We start from the raw sequence: 18,484 nt of genomic DNA on the forward strand, positions 1-18,484 counted from the left end.
TATTTTTCCTGAAGTGTAGATCTTGGAAAGGGCATATGTTCTCGTCGGGCTCAACCAAGACCTCATTCTGATTTATCATTTTTAAAATCACCACGCAGTTCCTCAGAGTGAAACATGAAAATGATGGAATTCTGAGAAACGAAAGAAGTCTAGTTTTCCAGGCTTCCCTAGATCTAAAGGGCTTCCCTGGTGGCCCAGAGGGTAAAGAACCTGCCTGCGATGTGGGAGACCTGGATTCAGTCCTTGGGTTGGAAGGTCTCCTGGAGAAGGGGACGGCTACCCACTCCAGTATGCTTGTCTGGAGAATGCCATGGACAGAGGGGCCTGGCAGGCTACAGTTCATGGTGCCGGAAAGAGTTGCACACCCATGGATCAACTTTCACTTCACCAGCTCTAAACTGCACGTGAAGAAGATACTCACGTGCCCCCAGGTCTGTGTGCCGCCGGGAGTCACGGTGAGAAGCGAGTGAGGAGGAGGCAGGAGAGAGCAGGGGACAGGCCCCACCCGGGGCCCCTGCCCCCGCTCACCGCCGTAACCCTGCCGCGTGCTGGTGCCTGGCCCTGGCATGCTCACTTGTGAAGGTTAGTGTGGGGCAGGGGGCTTCCCAGAAGCCTCAGCTCGGAGCCCTCCGAATGCTGGTGGGAGGCAAGGTGGTGACCCCCAAGCGTGCACAGGGACCTGGTGAACCCCAGAGCCCGAGAGCCCGTCCTGGACGTGGCGGAGGCACATCGCAGTGGTTAGCGATCATCAGCTGGCCTGGTGGTGGGACGTGATCTGGACCCGCCTCCCGGGCGGGCTAGTGTGAGCCTGGGGTCCCCGCACGCAGAGGAGGGGGCTGAGGCAGACGCCGTGTTGGTGTTTCCACGGGGGTGAAGTGCAGGCCCCGCCCACCCCATGCGGCTTAGGGCTCACTCCGGGGCAAACTTGCGCTGACCCAGCTTTAATACCCACTACTCTTAGGCAGGCGGCAGTGACCGGCCCTGTTTCCTGGGGTCCGAGGGCCCCAGCGCCGTGCTGGCCTCCCACGGGGCCATGTTGGAGGGCCTGGTTCAGCACCACGGACAGCACTCGCCTGCCTGGGGCTGGGCGCAGAGGGCCGGGTGCCCAACACGACGCCGAGGACAGGCAGGGTCTCCCGAAGCCCACCTGTGTGTCCAGGGCCCCTCAGGACTGTCCCCGGCTGGTGGAGGAGGGCCAGAGCACAGGGGAGTGGGGGAGGCGAGCGGGCCCGGAAAGGGCAGGTCTTGTCTGAGGCTGCTGGGATGGGGGCTTGGTGCAGGGAGGGACCCACGTTCGGGAAGGAGACTGGCCTTCCTCCCCTGCAGAGAATGGAGACCTGCGTGACGATCGGCCTTCCCTTCCCTCGACTTGAAAGTCTCGAAAGAGTAAAGGGCAGTGCGTCTGAGCTAAGTCTGCGAAGAGCCAGCCTCACAGCTAGCATCTCGGTGCCCCGGCTCCCTGGCCTTCGGGGAGGGGGGAGCAGCCCGTGCTTCCAGGACGATTCTCTGTGCACCAGGTGCCCCAAGGTCCCCATCACGCACACCCAGGATAGACCCTCCCTGGGACCAGGGCTCAGGTAGAGAGAGGTGCTTCTGTGGGGCCGGGCCTCCATCCCAGCCCTGTGGCCTTCCTTGCAGATGGCCCTGCCTCACGCTGTCCATCTGGTGTGGGGTGCGGGTGGGCCTTCCCAGATGCCCTTCCCCTTCCCACCAGCGTTTTGCCCGTGGACTCAGGGCATGGCCTCCCCGAGGGCCCCATGCAGAACCGCCGGCCACAGGGCCCAGGAGGCGGACAGCGGACTTGGCCCTTTTGGAGAGGAGCGTGGACTGACGTGGGAGCCAGGCAGCGCCGTGAGCGGGTCCAGAGGGCACGACGGCGTCGGGAATAACGACCAGGGCCCTCGGGGCTGAGTGTGCGTGTATTGGCGCCGCCCCAGCTGTGGCACAGGCAGGCCCCCCCCGCCACCCTGGCCCCGTGCCTAGCAGGCCCTAGCAGGCCCTGCCACCCCGCGGCTTCGGGCGTCCATCCTGCGGCGGGTCCCGCGTCTTCTCTCTGCACCGGGCAAGCAGCTGGCCCAGCGCCACCACCGGGACCCACAGGGTGGGCAGGAAGGACAGGAGCGCACAGGCGGCCAGCACCCAGCCCGGGTAGGGCTTCTCCTGCCGCGAGGGGAACCGCTCCTGCAGGACACGAGGCCTGAGGGGGACACCCGGGACGCTCCCTGCGTGGAGGAGGCTGGCCCTCGGCCCCAGGGGCCGTGAGCGTGGGGGGCGGCTCAGCCCGTTGCCTCCTCTGTCAGGGCCCCCAGGGTGGGTGGAGGGAAAGGGACGTGGCCAGGGCCGCTCCCTGATTGGGCACCTGGGCAGCTGACGTTTCGGGGACTCGGCTGGGCAAGCCACCCGTGGGGTTAGGCTCCGAGAGGCAGGCCAGGGAGCTGGGGTGCTGCGTCCTGGAGAGAGCCACCCTGGGCCACCCGAAGGGCCGCACGGTCCTGGGGCTGACCGCTGGGCCCAGTCAGGCTCCGTGCTCCCTCCGTGAGGGGAGCACCACCCACCAGATCCCAGGCCCGTGGTGACTAACTGGGCGGGAGCCCCCAGGAGATGGCGCCATTCCTCCTAGGCCTGCCTGGCCGTGTGGGGCAGCTGCTTTCTGGGGAGATTTTAGAACCGGCTGCGTCCACACCCCGGAGAAAGGGCGGCTCTGAGCTTGCAGATGGAAGGCAGGCTGGTGGAGCTCACGGGCTCAGCGTGCAGCCTGGGGCCAAGAGTCCAGGCCACACCCTGCGCTCTGGCTGGCTCGGTGGCAGGTCCCGTCTGAGACTGGCTGGGCGTCTGCAGAGCTGGCCCCATGGCACGTGGAGTGTGTGGCCTGAAGCCCCATCCCCGGGGGAGAGGCAGCAGGGGCCCGCAGGGTCACCAGAGTGTGGAACCTGCACCTGCCCTCCCTCTGCTGAGTGAGGCCCTCGCCCGAGGTCAGCCCCAAGGTCACTGGGGCTGCCGGAGTCAGCACTGATGCCCCAGGGGACATCAAGGGCCAGGGACCTGGCATCTCAGGGAAAAAGCAGCCCACGTGGGCCCCGGGGCACAGATGTCCCTGGTGGGCACCGGGGGTGGGTCAGGCTGGGTCTTGGGTTCCAGGGTCATCCCCCGACCCAAAGGACTTACGTATCTGGGGTTCCAGGCCTTGTAGTGTGGTGGCGAGCTGGCTAGGAGGGCAATGTAGGCCACGAAGATGGTCAGCAGCAGCAGGGGGCTCACGACCTTCCAGGTTGCCCGCCAGTAGAAGCCGGGCCGCCTCCCGGTCATCCAGGCTACGTCGTCGCAGAACCTGCCGCAGAGCTTGGGCTCGGGCTCGGGCCCCGTCCACTTGGCTGGCAGCCTTTGTCCACCAGGATGTGGCCCAAGGGACTGTCCCCACCTCCACTCTGACCTCCATCCCCTGTCTTCCCAAGTGGCTCCTGGACGAGGTGGCCGTCTGGGTTCTGGTGAGGACTCGCCCCGCCCCCAGGTCAATGGATGGGAAAGGCCCAAGTGGTCACTGAGCCCAGCCCAGGGAGCAGCAGGACCTGTGGGTCTGGCCCCGGTCAGGGGGCTCCAGCTCTGTGAGCGCAGAGAAGCCCCCACCAGCTGTGGGGGGGCCGTGACACCTGACCGGGGTCCCAGGGCAGGAAGAGAGGCCCAGGGTGTGCAGCGGCCACCACACACACGGGAGGGGGTTGCAGCCGCTCCGGACCCCGCCCCGGGCCTCCTGCCTGTCCCCGCCCCTCCCAGCTCCCCTCCGCAGGCCGCCTGAGGGTCCCCTTCTGAGACCGCGTGGCCCCGAGTCCAGGGGTGCACTGTCCTCCACACCACTGCTGTATCTGCGGGCGTGTCCCTGGGGACAAGCCCTCTGTCCCTCTGCCTCCCAGGAGCTCTTAGAACAAAGGTCGGGGTCACAACCTCTAGGGTCCCCATCTGGCAGGGTGGCAGGTGTGAGTGAGGTGTGGGTGTGGCTGTGCCTCGGGCCCGGGTGGGTGCCGGTGGTGGAGCGCTGCAGGGCCTCCTCGGAGGCCGCCAGGGGAGGCTAGCTCGTGGTGCTTTGGGCAGGCCCTCCTGCCCTGGGGTCCTCCTGTGCTTGGACGCCAGGAGCTCCCGCAGGAGGCTGGAGACCACCATTTAGTCACTGGCCTCCACATAGCTGGGTGGTGGTGCCAGGCTGTGCCTGTGGACAGGCTCGCTGGGGGGACCTCAGATGGCCCGTGTCGCCCACCACTGCCTGAGGCCCACGCAGGGACCGGGGGATGCTGGGAACAAACGCGCGGGCTGGGTGGCTGACTCACCGTTTCATCCCGTAAACATAAACGACCCCGATCACCTCGAAGAACGCCAGGAGGATCAGGTTCAGGGCCGCGGCGTACTGGTCGAAGATCTCCAGCCAGTAGCTCCCCGACCGCAGCGTGAAGCAGGTGGCCATGAGGAAGCACAGCAGGCAGGCCAGGCCTGGACACGGCCCGTCAGGCGTCTCCGGAGGCCCCCCGTGTGCCTGGCACCCCGGCCTGGAGGACACCCTCGGGGGCCGTGTGGGACACAGAGCCCGCCCGTGCTCCCTGGCCCTCGGGGGGTCAGCCCGAGCTGCGGGGACCAGCCCTCGAGTCCCCGTGGGGGATGCTCATCTGATGTCCAGCAAGGAGGCCTGGCTGCACACTCACCCGTCAGCACCTCCTTGGGGACCCTCCTGGGCATGACTCCCAGGTCCAGGAGCGGCGTGATGATGCTTTCCATGTTTCCGAACATGGACGACAAGCCCAGGCTAAACAGCATCGCAAAGAAGAGCACGGCCCAGACCGGCGCGCCGGGCATGTGGAGCACAGCCTCCGTGAAGACGATGAAGGCCAGGCCCGTGCCCGAGGCACTCTGCAACACAGCGCACGTGGGCCAGCACGCCCCCGGGACACACGCACGGGCCAGCACGCCCCCCCCCCGGGACACACGCGTGTGCCAGCATGCCCCCAGGACACACGCGTGTGCCAGCACGCCCCCCTGGGACACACGCGTGTGCCAGCACGCCCCCCGGGACACACGCGTGTGCCAGCACGCCCCCGGGACACACGCGTGGGCCAGCATGACACCGGGACACACGCGTGTGCCAGCACGCCCCCCGGAACACAACGCGTGTGCCAGCACGCCCCCCTGGGACACACGCGTGTGCCAGCACGCCCCCGGGACACACGCGTGTGCCAGCACGCCCCCCAGGACACACGCGTGTGCCAGCACGCCCCCCCGGGACACACGCGTGGGCTAGCACGCCCCCCCGGGACACACGCGTGGGCTAGCACGCCCCCCCCCCGGGACACACGCGTGCCAGCAGGGCCCACACCAGGACGCACACCCGCCCTCATGCTCCCTGCTGGAAGGCCAGGGCGCCCTCCTGGGTCAGGCAGAGGTGACCCTGCCCCGTTTGGGCCGTGTTACCACATACAAATCACCCTCGGTGGGGGACACGCGGCCCTGGGCCTGGGGCTCAGGAGCCCATTCAGCAGCTGCCCACAGGGGCCTGCCCGCCCCCAGCCGCTGTCCCTGCCCCACGTCGGCCGGCCGTGGCCTGGCTCCGGGGCTGTGCTCCCGCCCCTCTCCCTGGGCTCTGGGCAGCGCCAAGGCCCGCTCTCCCTGCCCGGACCCCGCCTGCAGAGCAGGGCCTGTCAGAGGTGCTGCGTTTAGGCCCCAGGGCTCACCCCAACCCCTGGTCAATGCCTGCAGCCACCTGCAGCCCCGCCATGGCCCCTGCGTACCTTGTCCAGGAAGTCCTCCAGGCGGCAGGCCTCCAGGGGGAGCCCGGCCACCTGTGCCGGCTGTGAGGCGTTCAGACGCACCAGGGCCGCAGTGTAGGTGTCCCTGGACACGCTCTGCTCGGGCAGGTCGAAGGCGTTGATGAGGTGGAGGATGTTTCTGCGGGGGTGGGGAGGCTGGGTGAGCGGCCCCGGAGGGGTGGGCTCTGGGGGGCGCCTGGGGTCTCGTGCACACGTGGGGGACACAGGCTGTCTGGCCCCTAGGGCCAGGGAACAAACAGGCCATGCATCCTCCTGCCCCCTGGCCTGTGGGCTCTGATCTCCCCAGCGGGGGTGGTCTCAAGCTCCTCACACCTCCACGTCCGTCTCAGGGCTCACGGCTCAGATGCCGTGGGGGCGTCTGTGTTGGCCGATTCTGTTTGCTAGAACGTGCTTGTCTCCTCACCCCGCAGAGTCCCAAAGCCTTTTGCAAAGGTGTCTGGGGTGGCCGACGAGCCTGTTCCTGCCAGGCCTGGGGCGCTCTGCCCCCAGGGCCGTGGACGAGCCCAGAGGCTGGCTAGGGCCGTGGCTTTCTCGAGTGTGTGCGTTCCGTCTGTGATTTTGCTGTCAGCGCTGTCTAGTGACCCCAGCACAGCGAGAAGGCGGTGACGCCGCCCGAGGTGCGGCCGTGGGGGAGCCCCATGGTGGCCGCTCTGCGGTTTTGTTCTCTGGGTGTCTGGGGGGAGCGGCGGGAAGAGCTGGCCCTTGGGGGTACGCTGCTCCCCGGGTGCGGCCACTGCGGCCTCTTGGGGTGCCCGAGCCACGCACGTGCTCTGCTGTGCCTGGGGTGTGGGCGGCTGCCCTTCCTCACCCGTGTGGCCGGCGGGGTCATGGCAGGCAACCCCTGTGCCTTGCTGACACTGCCGACGAGGCCGTCGTCCACGAGCTGCCCTGGACCTCCAGCAGCAGGTGGAGGGCGAGCTTGTGCCCCTCTGGTGGGTCCCACCCGGGAACCTGCGTCGGGAGGCCACCAGGCCATCCGTCCCACTCAGTGACTTCCCCCGTGGGGCCGTCCTCACTGGGCCGGCTCCTGGACTGTGGTGAGAAATGACTGCGGCCTGGGCGACTGGAAGCCGCAGGACGTGTCACCTCCTAGCTCTGGAGCAGGGAGTCCAGGACGAGGCGTGGGCAGGGCTGGGGTCCCCCGCGGCCCAGGGGAAGGGCCCTGGCTGTGCCTGCGCTTGCGGCTGCCTCCCTGCAGCCCCTGCCGCCTCCTCCGTTTCTGCGTGTGCCCCCCCTCCCGTCAGGATACCGACCGTTGGACGGGGGCCCACCCCGTCCACAGCTCCCTCATCAGAACCTGCTTCCCGGCCAAGACCCAACCTCCAGCTCCGTCCCGCCCCGGTTCCAGGCGGACCGGCCCCCTCCCCGACTCCTCAGCGCCCGAGGGCCCCCGCTCACCGGTCCAGGCACTGCCCGTGGTCGCTGGCTGCCTTAAACCCCAAGACAGAAAAGACAGCGACGGACGCGTAGAGGGACGTCATGCTGTTCACCAGCGCGATGCTCACCGCGTCCCGCCGGCAGTTGTTCCTGGGCAGTCGCGCGTGGCCTCAGGGCCCCGGGGAGGCCTGGGGCAGGGCGCCCCTCCCGGGTCTGGCGCCTCTCAGAGCCCTCCCCACAACCCCCGCCCGGGACCCCAACTCAAGGCTGCTGCTGGCGCCAACCCTCAGGGCCCCTCTCCTCTGTGGCCTCGGGCGGGAGTGAGCTGGGGGCCCTGGGTGTGGGTGCCTGGTCTCCAGATGAGAAACGCACAGTAGTGACTGCCGTGCAAGAGCGGAGGCAGAAGCTCAGCAGGCCCCCGCTCCCCGCGCGCCCGCTGCCCCCACGGACCCACGCGGCGGCTGCTCTCAGCACATCATCACTCATGCCGTGTGTTTATGACCCGTGGTCGCGCTCGGGCGGCGTGGGGAGGCGGGCGCCCGGGCGTCTGTTCTCGGTGCCCGGGAGGCTGACACGGGCTGCATTTCTGCTTTTACGGCCACGTGAGTCACAGGGGCAGCCCCCGGTTATGGCCTTGTTCTGGCCCTGATGACCCCAGTTCCCTTCCGGCAGCTGCTCTGGAACTTGCTGCAAGCTGCTTCAGAGTGCCGCAGCCTCCCAGCCCTCGGGGTGACTCAGTGATTGCTGGAACCCCGAGAGCTTGTGCTTATCAGAGGCTCGCACCGGTTGACCCCGCGTTCCAGGAAGGATGTCACAGCAAGCTGCTCGGCGTGTCCTCAACAGCACGGCCCTTGGCCGCAGCCCCAGCCTACCTGGGCGGGTTGTAGCTAGCGAAAGCGATGTGTCCTCCAAAGGCCAGGGACAGGGAGAAGAATATCTGGGTGGCCGCGTCCAGCCACACCCGGGGGTTCTGCAGGACCCGCAGCTGGAGGGGGACGGGGACCCGTGGTCCACAGACAGGCCCCCCAGCCCGGTGCCTCCTGGTCCAGACAGTGCCCAGCGCCCCCGGGACGCTCCCACGAGCCGTGTGCCCACCCAGGCTCCGAGACAGCTTGGGACCACGCGTGAGGAGCGTGCACACTGACACGGCCAGTCTGGGCTCCCCGCTTTTGACTCGGAATGCCCCCGGGCCCATCCACAGGAGGACGGCCCTCTCAGGGCTGGGAGTCAGATCTGAGGGGTGTTCAGCTCCCTGCAGGCTGAGGGTTTTGAGGACTCGCGGGCCGGGCGGGACCCCCTGCACACAGACCTGGTGTTCCCACTGGGGACCCACAGACCCCACCCACCAGGGGGCCTGGCCTGGGAGACAGGGGCTGAGCTGTGCAGCCCCTGGCGCTCCAGAGGCTGTGGAATGGCCCCGTGGTCCTCTCCTGGCGGGCTCGTGTTCCCGGACAAGCCCCTCAGAGATGTGGGGTCTGGGACCCTGCAGGGGACACCAAGGTCCCCAGCAGGCCTCTCCCCCGCACCATTTCACACGCCCCCACATCCCAGGCCGCATTCTCCTCTGCTCCCCACTCTCCGAACCTGACCCCTGAGACGCCGGGCCGCCCTGCCCTGTGGCCGTCTCTCTGCTCCCGTGGCTGAGGGGGCCCCAGCTTATGTTTCCTGAGCCTGGGCCTGTGAGGGAGCTCGGGCGTGGGGCCCACTTACGTCAGGGGTGAACAGGTAGGTCAGTCCTTGCATCGCTCCGGGCAGCGTGAGCCCTCTGACCAGGAAGGCCGTGAGGACCAGGTAAGGGAACAGGGCCGTGAAGTAAATCGCCTGAAAAGGCCGGTCGTTAGCCTCCTCTGCATCCACTCGAGTCGGCGGGGCACGGGAGCGGCCTCCGGCCACTGCTGGGTCGTGGGGTCTGACTGGAGACGGCGGGCTGCGGGCCCCAGTCACGCTTGGGGGTTGGGCTGCCCTGAGGCTCACAAGTGGGTTCTGCCGCGGTGGGCAGTGGCCTCCCTCTGGTCCACAGGCCCCTCCTCCTCCTACCCTGAGGCCCCAGAGGGCCTCTGCATGGGGTCTGTGGGGCACACACCTGCCCACACGCTCTCCCCCAGCAGGACCAGTCCCCAGTTCTTTCAGGGCTGGGGAAGGGTCTGCACACATGGCGTCTGCCAAACATTCAATCAGCAAATGGGGACCCTTCCCTCCTGAGCCCCAGACCCCAAATGCAGACACGGTGGGGCCACCTGGGGCATCTTCAGGGACGTTCGTGCAGGACTATTTGGGTTTCTGGCTGGTTGGTTGGGTCTGAAATTCCAGTCCCCTCGAGCTTGGAGCCCCTTGCCAGAGAGTGATTATCACCCTCACACGTTAACCAAAGTCAAGTGCAGGAGCTCACACGCACTCGGACCTGCAGACCCTCCACAGCCACCGTCGGGAGGCCCCACAGGACGCACGGCGTATAGTCACAGTTGTTGAAATCACGCCAAATGTAAAAAGTACCGGACTTATCCAAGCCCGGGAGGAAGAGGGGTGGGAAGCTGGAGCTGGGTGCAGTTTGAAAGGCGAACTTGGGAGGCACAGACTCAGGCCCCCCTGGTCCTTTCTGTGTGGAAACGAGGTGACTCTCAGTATTTTTTCTCATTGCCTCAGTCTCTTTAAAAGATAATGCAGGGTTTAAAACAAAACTGCTGAGAATGCGGGCGTTCCCTAGGCTGAGATTCACCTCGCTCAGTGCCGGGGCCTGGGTTCAGTCCCTGATCGGGGACCTAAGATCCCACAGGCTGAGTGGTGTGGCCAAGAAAAAAAAAAGTGCCGAGGCTGCACTTGCTGTTTATGACACTGTAGTAAAAGGTGCGATGACAGCGTGGTCACTGAGGGGAGAAGGGCGATGCCGAGGGATTCTGCTGTGGCCTGGCGCAGCGTTGCTGGGAGACAGCGTGGGCTGCAGCCCCAAATCCAACCACCGAGTTACAGCCACCGAGCAAAGGACGTCGAGCGGCATCCCAAACAGCTCGGAGAGAGAGAGGAGCGGGAACAAAGAGCAGAGGGGACGAGCAGAAGATGAATGCAGGGTGCCGGGCCGCACCCAGCCCTATCGCCAGCACGGAGAGAGAGTGGAGCGGGAACAAAGAGCAGAGGGGACGAGCAGAAGATGAATGCAGGGTGCCGGGCCGCACCCAGCCCTATCGCCAGCACGGTCAGTGTCGACGCTCCAAGCACCCCAAAGGAAGAAGGCAGGGACCGTCACACTGGGTGAAAAGCAAGACCCAGCTGCGTGCGGCCCACCAGAATCACACTATAACACTAAGACCCAAACAGACAGAAAGAAAAAGAGCTGGGAAAAAAGTTAATTTAGTCAAAGAAGCTGAAATGGCTGTTCTAACATCAGAGAGGATTTCAGAGCAGACTGTCCCCGAGCCGAGGTGGTTCACCTCACGGTGAGAGGAGCCCAGCTCTCCAGGGACACGGACGGAACCCCTGAGCCCCAGAGGCCGAGGAGTTGGAAGTGAGGAGGGGCCCTCGGGGGCCGGGGGTTCTGGGGCAGGGCTGCTGCAGGCTCACCTTCCCGGTGGTCTCGATGCCCCTGATGACGCACAGGTACACGACAGCCCAGGAGACCGCCAGGCAGAGCAGCAGCCGCCACTGGACCGGGCCGCCATCGCTGATGTCGGCCGAGACGTTCAGGGTCCGCCGGTACCAGAAGTAGCTCACGGGGCTGCTGTCCCGGCACTCCTGCTCGAGGCCTGGACCCAGCAGGGCCCGCACAGGTGGGCCATGGGCCACAGGGACCTGGCAGGACCCCGCCACCCTGGGAGTGGGCCCGGGGGTCTGGCTGCCGGGGGCCTCTGCAGCTGCCCAGCCTGTCTGGCAGGTGCCTAGCACAAGCTGGCACAGGGGGCCCTCGGGGACAGAGGCCCACCCGGGGTCATGAGCACACTTGAAAACGGTGAGTACTCCCCACGCCTGAGGTCCCTGCAGAGGGCATGCACCCTGGGCTGGAGAGGGGTCCCCCTGAAGACCTAATTCAGGGGGATGAGCAGCCCAACCGCGCGCTTTTCATCACCAGGTGTGTGAGCAGCTGCAAGGGCCTGGGTGCTACTTGGTGAGGGGGCCCCAGGGTCCACAGCAAATGGGCAAGCGCGGGGTAGCAGGACCCAGCTCCGGGGAGCCGGCTACACTGGGCGTCTCTCCCGACAGCAGTACCTGTGCGGTTGAGGTCGAGCGGGCAGGCGCTCCAAGGCAGCGGGTGCTGGAAGGAGTTGAGGAGGTACCAGAGCACCCAGGTCAGGACCGTGTTGTAGTACAGGCTGACCAGGAAGGACACGGTGAAGCAGCCCAGCCCTGTGGGCACCGGGCACGGTCAGCGCCTCCCTGGGCAGCCCGATGGACCCCCTCGCACCCAGCCCGTGTCTCTGCTCCCCGCATCAGGCTGAGGCCCCTGCTGCCCGCCCGCTCCAGCACCCTCCTGGCTGGGCCTCAGCGGCCGGTCTGCCAGCCTCGGTCCGCTTGTAGGTGGGCCTTTGGGCAGCCCGAAGCCACCAGGCGGGCCACAGGCCTGCCAGCGACGCTGGGGCTGTCTGCGGCAGAGCCCACCTCACGGGCTCTCGGGGAACCAGGGCTGCCCTCTGCCCAGCCTCCCCAGGTGCCACAAGGTCCCGGGTCGCGTGCGCTCAGGGCCCCGCGTGCACGGACTGGGCACCATGGGCCAGCAAGCTGCTGCTCTGGGGCGGACCCCTGGCTCTGCTGTCACACTTGATTCCTGCCTTGGGGACCTGCGTGCCCGGGACCCCTGCACCTTCCGTTCCGAACCGCCGGGCGTGCACTGGCGTGACGAGCGAACACCCAGCAAACACGCGTCGCACGCGTAGACACAGCCCCGCCCCCACCCCACAGAGCAGCTGCAGGCGGGGAGCACGGGGGCCACGTACCCACGCCACCCAGGTAGGGCGAGATGGCCGTCCACACCCCGACGCTGCCCCTGCGCAGGCGCTGGCCAACGGCGAGCTCAATGTGGAACAGCGGGATGCCCTCGAAGGCCAGGGCAACGACGTAGGGGATGAGGAAGGCACCTGCAGAGACGCGGCCATCAGTGGGCCCTGCCCTCTGCCCGGCCCAGCCTTGGCAAAGGTGACGCAGGGCGCTGGGGGGGATGAGGAGAAGCACTCGTGGCCGCCAAGGGAGACAGCCCTGGCGTCGGGGATGTGCTTGCTAAAGCCGTGGTCCCCCACCCTCCGGGGCTGCGTGGCTCCCACCCTCTGGGGCTGTGTGGGGTTCCCACTGACATGTGGGCTGAGATGCTTTCTCACTGGGGCCCTGACACCCCTGGTTCCCAGGCTCCTGGGACGGGGAGCTGGTCTGCTCACAGTAAGGCCTTGCAGGAGGTGGTCACCGGAGGTCCCCCAAGCTGCGCCCTGGGTTAGGGCCGGAAGCCCCTCCCGACCCTTCACCCCTGCTCAGATGCTAGGGTGCTCACAGCAGGATGGGCCTGGGTGCCGGGCCCCTCGGACAGAGCTGCCTCTCAGCAAGAACCCAAGGGCAGGCAGGCAGACACAGCGGCTCCCTTCTGCACCACGTGGATGGCGCGGGTCCCGGCAGGTGGGGGGGAGCCGGGCGTCCCTGAGCCCGCAGGCCTGCTGGGGAGACACAGGTCCCCGCAGGATGCTCCCGCAGTGCTGGGAGGGAGACTGGGTGCCCAGAGGCGGAATCGGCCCTGTGTGTGCTTTGGGGGTCTCGGCCGCGCATCCTCTGTCCAGACCCTGGAAACCCGCCTGCCCTGGGCCGGCGCGTGCGGCTGCTTCAGCGCTGCCTGGCTGCCCGCAGCTGCTGCCCGCACGGATCCAGGGGACGCCAGGGAGCAGCACAGACCATCAGGCCCCACCCAGCAGCACGGGCTGCTGTGGGCACGGCTCTCCCCACCATCCACGGGAAGCTTGGGTTCAGCTTCCAGGAGCCGCTCCCAGGAACCAAGGCCCCGCGCTCTTCACCAGCACAGCCTCGTGATGGCTTTTTGTATCACTGTCCGAAGTGTGGACACAGGGTCACAGCCCTGGGGGAGCCAGTGGCCACAGAGCTCTCGGGCCACGTGGGCCTGACGGGACGCCAGGGCCAGCATGTGGGCAGACGGCGCGTCTCAGTATCTCCCGTGTAGCAGCAAGACGGCAGAGTGCGTTAGAGAGTCAAGCTCCAGGTAGAGGCCCCAGAGGCCCCAGGACGGCCTCCCAGGAGCGGGAGGGCCCCTGCAGGCAGGGCTTGCAGCGGGGGCTGTGGCCAGAAGTCACCAGGGACCCGGGGTCCAGGTCGCGGATGGAGGCGCCCTCCTGAGGCACGCCCGGGCCCTAGGACGCACACCTTTTGGCATGGTGAAGGCAGGCCTGGAACGGCCGCACGCCCAGGGCCCGAGCCCCACACGTTTGAGCCACCATCTGGAAAGGGTGAGCCCTCCAGGCTGACTGACCCTTGGCCCCCTTCCCCCATCCCTACCCGGTCTGAGGGGGAGGCCCCAGCTGGACAGGGTCCAGGTGGAGGCCTTAGGGGCCGGCTGAAGGCAGCGTGAGAGGGTCTGGCTCCAGGGGAGGTCTGGGGAGGGGGGACGGACAGGGAGGGGAGGGACAGGGGCCCTGGCCTGTGGCTGAGTCTCCCAGCTCTGGGGAGAGGAGGACAGGAGGTGCTTCTGTGACCCGGTGCTGAGCAGCATCCAGCCTGTGCGCCAGGCTCATTTCAGCCCCAACACGACCCCCGTGGGGACAGGGGCCCAGATCACAGGCCCGGCTGGGGTGCTGGGGGCCTGGCTCGGGGGCTCTGCGTCCGGGGGGCACTCGCCCCCTCATGCTAACTCCAGGAGGAGCCGGTGGGGGTGGCACGGGACAGGCTTGTTTCTGCTGGACTGCAAGGCAGGAGGAGAGCTGTTGCCCGGATCCGAGACGCTGCACTGAACTGAGAGGAGCGTGTCTGGTCCTGTCCTGGCTCGGCCTCCGAGCTCCCTCGGAGTGTCAGGGGATCGGGCAAGGGGCACAGCTTGACGTCCTTCAGCCTCAACCAGTTGACCCTGCAGGCTGGGAGCTGGAGGGGCAGGGTGACCCCACACCTGGGACTCCCAGGCTGAGAGTCACCAGCCAGCAGCCCAGGGTCCCGTCAAGTGTGCCTGCCTGGCGGAGCCACAGGAGGGGCCCTGGTGGGGGACCCCGCCTCTGCATTGCCCCCGGACGGCATTCCTGGGTCGCACCCTTCATGGTGAACCTGTAGACCTGAGTGTTTTCCCGAGCCGTTCCTGCGAATCGCTGAGTCTTAAGAGGGCTTGTGGGACCCCTTGAGTTTGTAAAGAATCGGAAGAAGCCACGGTACCCTGGGGACCTGCTACCTCAGATGCCAATCTGGGGGGGCGTCTTGTGGGGCCGCCCTTAGCCTGTGCAGGCAGGGTGGGGTTAGGTTCTGGGGCACCCAGTCGGCGTCCACTGAGAACCAGAGCCCCGGTCAGTGTGGGGAAAGCCTCGCACGTTCGGTGCTCCAGCCCTGAGAGCGGAAGGCCACAGCAGAGCCGGTGACAAGGAGCACACAGTCATCAGATGGCCAGCCGCTGTGTACCGTCCCCTGCGGGCGGGTCTGGGCGGAGCCTGGGGGGTGCGGGGCGTGGCAGCACCGAATGGCCCAGTAAGAAAAGATGCCTCTGGTCAGAACAGCGGCAAGGGCCGGTGGGCTGTGATCTTGAGGAAAGAGCCGCAGGAGGATGGAGGGAGAGGGGCACACGGGGTAGGGGGGGACCTGCTTCCCAAGCCCGTGGAGCCTGCAGGGGCCAGGCCTGACACCCCACTGGACCCCCGGCCCGACCCCTGGCCGGCGCGCCGCGGCTGCAGTCCGTGCAGGAAGGCGGCAGCAGAGTTTAAAGGAAGAGCCGAGAGGCTCGCTCTGCTGGACCCCGGGGCTCCACACTGAACCGGAGTCCACAGACCTCCAGGGCAGCGCGGGAACTGGGGCCTCTGCAGCTCCCTGGGGGCCCCCGGCCCCAGCCTGGGTGGGAGCCCTGCGCTCAGCAGCTGGGTCAGCACCGGGCACTGTGCTTCCGCCTCCTCTGCTCGTTGCGGAGTGGAGTGTACGTGATGCCCCGGACGGCCCCGCGGACCGTCTGCTCAGCTCTGCGATGACGCTGCCTCCCTCCACAACGTGGAGGCGCAGTCCTGACGTCGGGGGGTTGCGGGTGCGAACCAGGCGATGCCCTGTCTGCGTGTCACCTCTGCCTGCGTGTCTCAGGGTCTCCAGAGGTGGTCAGAGCAGACGGAGAAGGGCCTCTCGCCGCGTGAGAAGCTTGTTTCGTGGCATTTGGTCGAGAGCTTCCAGCCCGGGAAAGCTGGATCCTGGCCCCTACAGGCGTGTCTCGGAGCCCCGGGCACGGTGGGTGGCGCCCGCAGCCTCGCTGTCTGGATGGAGGCGGAGGCGGTGTCCACGGGGAGGGGCCCTGGGCCCCGCTCCGGCCGCTCTGGGCAGCGGGTCAGGCTGTGGGCAGTGCTGGGCTCGCAGGTGGCAGAGCCCCGTGCGTGGAGGGTCTCCGAGGCCCTGGCTGGGACGACAGGCTCTGGGGGCTCTGGGCGCCCTGCTTCAGGTCCGTGCCAGTGCTCCGGGGAGCTCCATGCTTTCCACGCCGCGCTCACGGAGGTGCGGCCGCCCCCCGCCCCAGACCCACGAGGCTCTGGCGCCAGGGCAGCCGTTAGAGAGGAGTGTCCGGCCATTTGCCTGCATGTTCAGATTTTCCCACCTGCCCCAGGTCTCATCGTCAGGGAAAAGAGGCCTCAACGACGCCGTGTCTGGATGACCAGGAGGCTTGGTGGGCGGTGCTTATGTGGACTCTGCCTTCTGTGTTGACCCCCTGCCCCCTCATTTTGGGTGGAGAACAGGCAGCCTCTGCCCTTGAACAGGAAGGACCCCTCCCCAACCCCCTGACCGGAAGACGGGCTGAGTTCTCACCACCTTGGCCCCATCTCTGAGGAGGGAGGCCAGAGCCGCTACCCTGCAGGGGACACTCGACCAGCGCCTGCCTCGGCCGGGAGCTCTGCGGGCGCTGGGAAGCGCAGGCCTCGGGGAAGCCTCAGGTCAGACACCACAATAGGGTGACCCTATCCGGGAAGCCCCCCCCCCAGCCTGGGGACACAGCAAACCACGTCCCGCGTCTGTCCCCCGAGGGAGGCCGTCCACCCGGCCTGTGCCTCTTGTCCCCAACACCAGGCGTGACACCAACAGCCGCGGGCCATTGAGCGAGGCGCCCCGCCCAGCGGCTCCGTGTAGGAGCCTGGGTACCCATCTCAGCTCCGCATGTGGCTGCGGCCCCCTGGCCGCCCTCTGAGGTCTGGTCAGTGAGGACACAGCGCAGGCGAGGGGGGCCCGGAGCTCTGACCCCGGCGGAGCCTGGGCGGGCGGCCTGCTGCGCTGTCACCGGCTGGGCCCTGGGGGACAGATCCCTGGGGGTGGGAGCTCCCACACCCCGGCGGCCGCGGCGGGGCACGCCCGGCAGGCTCACCTCCACCGTACGTCTGGCACAGGTATGGGAACCGCCAGAGGTTGCCCAGGCCCACGGCGAAGCCCACGCAGCTCAGCAGGTACTGGAGCTTGCTGTCCCACGCTGGCCGCGCCTCCCCGCCGCCATCCGCAGGAGGGTCGGGCCCCGGGGTGCCCGCCATGCCTGCCACGGCCCGGAGCCTCCGCCGCAGCAGGAAGTCGCCAGCCTGCTGCCCTGCGAGTGTGCTTTCTTGTGATTTAAAGGAAAACCAGTGGAGCTGGTTAGTCGGTAACAGCCCCCTCCAACCACGTGCCCGTCCCGACCCTGGACCCGCCCCCGCCCGCCCCTGCCCGACGCCTGTGGCCGCCACCTCCGCTGCGAGAGCCTCAGGGGTTCCAAGGCTGCGGCCCATTTACCTGTTCCATAGACCTTGTTCACTTTCAATAAACTTTCCGGAAAAACTGCTGGCGCACGTGTGGCTGTGAGGAGCAGTTCCGAATGCCCACGGGGCCCCACCTGGCACCCTGCAGTTACCTACCAGCATCGCGGCTGACGCAGCGGACACGGCCATCCCCAAAGGGGCCCCGTCCCTCGTGTGGCCGCACCCCTGACGGCCTGCTTCTGCTCTCCCTCCCCGTAGAGGGACCTTGTGTAAGCAGTGTGAGCTGGGCTACGGGCCTTGGTCTCTGGAGACCCGCCTGGCAGGCAGTTACATGGCCCGTGGGGCGCTGTGTCCACCATGCGCTGACCGGGATGGCCGTGAGGAAGAGCTGCAGTGGACGTTTGCAGCGGGATTCTGCGTGGACGTGGGTGAAAGCCAGGCTAGCACCAGGACAGCTGCCATGTCTGCTTTTAAGCCAGTTATTTCCCAAAGACGTCCAGACCCTCAGATGGTCTGAATGTGACCTTTCCAGCTGGCTCCCGGTGCTCCCCTTCCATCTGGCTAGAGTGCTCCGCTTCCAGCTGGCTCCCAGTGCTCCCCTTCCATCTGACTCAAGTGCTCCCCTTCCATCTGGCTCCCAGTGCTCCCCTTCCGTCTAGCTCCCGGTGCTCCTCTTCCATCTGGCTCTGAGTGCTCCCCTTCCGTCTGGCTAGAGTTCTCCGCTTCCAGCTGGCTCCCAGTGCTCCCCTTCCATCTGACTCAAGTGCTCCCCTTCCATCTGGCTCCCAGTGCTCCCCTTCCATCTAGCTCCCGGTGCTCCCTTCCAGCTGTCTCTCAGTGCTCCCCTTCCATCTGACTCCTGGTGCTCCCCTTCCGTCTGGCTCTGAGTGCTCCCCTTCCATCTAGCTCCTGGTGCTCCCTTCCAGCTGGCTCCCGGTGATCCTCTGCGGAGGATGTGCAGATGAGTTCCAGAAGACCACCCCACTCCTGGCATTCGCCAGCCCCTAGCCCAGGAATCCTTGCCAATGTGAGCCCACTGTGCGCTGTGGTGGGATGGTGACCTGCGTCCCCAAGGGGTTCCCTGGGAGGGTGGCAGGGTGGAGCGACACCAGGCATGGGGAGGGGCATGGCCAGGCTTGGGGGGTGTGTGAGCCCTTCCCTCAGCTCGGGTCCCCTCCTGTCTGGGGGCTGGAGCGGTGACGAGCCAACACGGTGGGTTCAGCTGAGACCTCCCCCTGGGGGCTCCCTGGACCCTTTCCCCCACTGCCCAGCTGATGCCTCCACCAGGACAGGACCGGGCCCCTTATCCGTAATCTGACTTTCCTCAGACACTCCTCTCTCAGCCGGGTTGCATGGTCCCGCTGAGGAAGGGCGACTCAGATGGAAAGGCGTGGGAGAAGGAAGACAGGTGGTGAGGCCCAGCCTCTTCCTGTGCCCCCG

The 18,484-nt window shown here is 67.1% G+C and overlaps 1 protein-coding gene across 2 annotated transcripts; it reads right to left on the bottom strand.

The window, feature by feature from the left end:
• On the bottom strand, positions 1,902 to 16,928 carry SLC6A18 (solute carrier family 6 member 18). 2 transcript variants are annotated; one of them, XM_018065736.1, is made up of 12 exons: positions 16,684 to 16,928; positions 12,107 to 12,247; positions 11,382 to 11,519; positions 10,740 to 10,921; positions 8,895 to 9,005; positions 8,057 to 8,169; positions 7,206 to 7,334; positions 5,769 to 5,925; positions 4,689 to 4,893; positions 4,320 to 4,479; positions 3,166 to 3,328; positions 1,902 to 2,181 (listed from the first exon to the last, which is right to left on the bottom strand). In XM_018065736.1, exons 1-12 carry the CDS (start codon positions 16,841 to 16,843, stop codon positions 1,990 to 1,992), a joined length of 1,851 nt encoding a protein of 616 aa, XP_017921225.1. In that variant the 5' UTR covers positions 16,844 to 16,928; the 3' UTR covers positions 1,902 to 1,989. The 2 variants fall into 2 exon arrangements, with proteins under 2 accessions (XP_017921225.1, XP_017921226.1); XM_018065737.1 differs by lacking the exon at positions 7,206 to 7,334.

The sequence above is a fragment of the Capra hircus genome, chromosome 20 (genome assembly GCF_001704415.2).
Source record: "Capra hircus breed San Clemente chromosome 20, ASM170441v1, whole genome shotgun sequence".
Lineage (NCBI taxonomy): Eukaryota > Metazoa > Chordata > Mammalia > Artiodactyla > Bovidae > Capra > Capra hircus.

Excerpts from the sequence above, each read along its gene's own strand:
- SLC6A18 (XM_018065736.1), bottom strand. The coding sequence starts at position 16,843 with ATGGCGGGCACCCCGGGGCCCGACCCTCCTGCGGATGGCGGCGGGGAG. Across the intron at positions 8,170-8,894 it reads CCTACCTGTTCACCCCTGAC|CTGCGGGTCCTGCAGAACCC; the intron begins GTAAGTGGGCCC and ends GTCCCCCTCCAG. Across the intron at positions 2,182-3,165 it reads AGGCCTGGAACCCCAGATAC|GAGCGGTTCCCCTCGCGGCA; the intron begins GTAAGTCCTTTG and ends CGTGTCCTGCAG.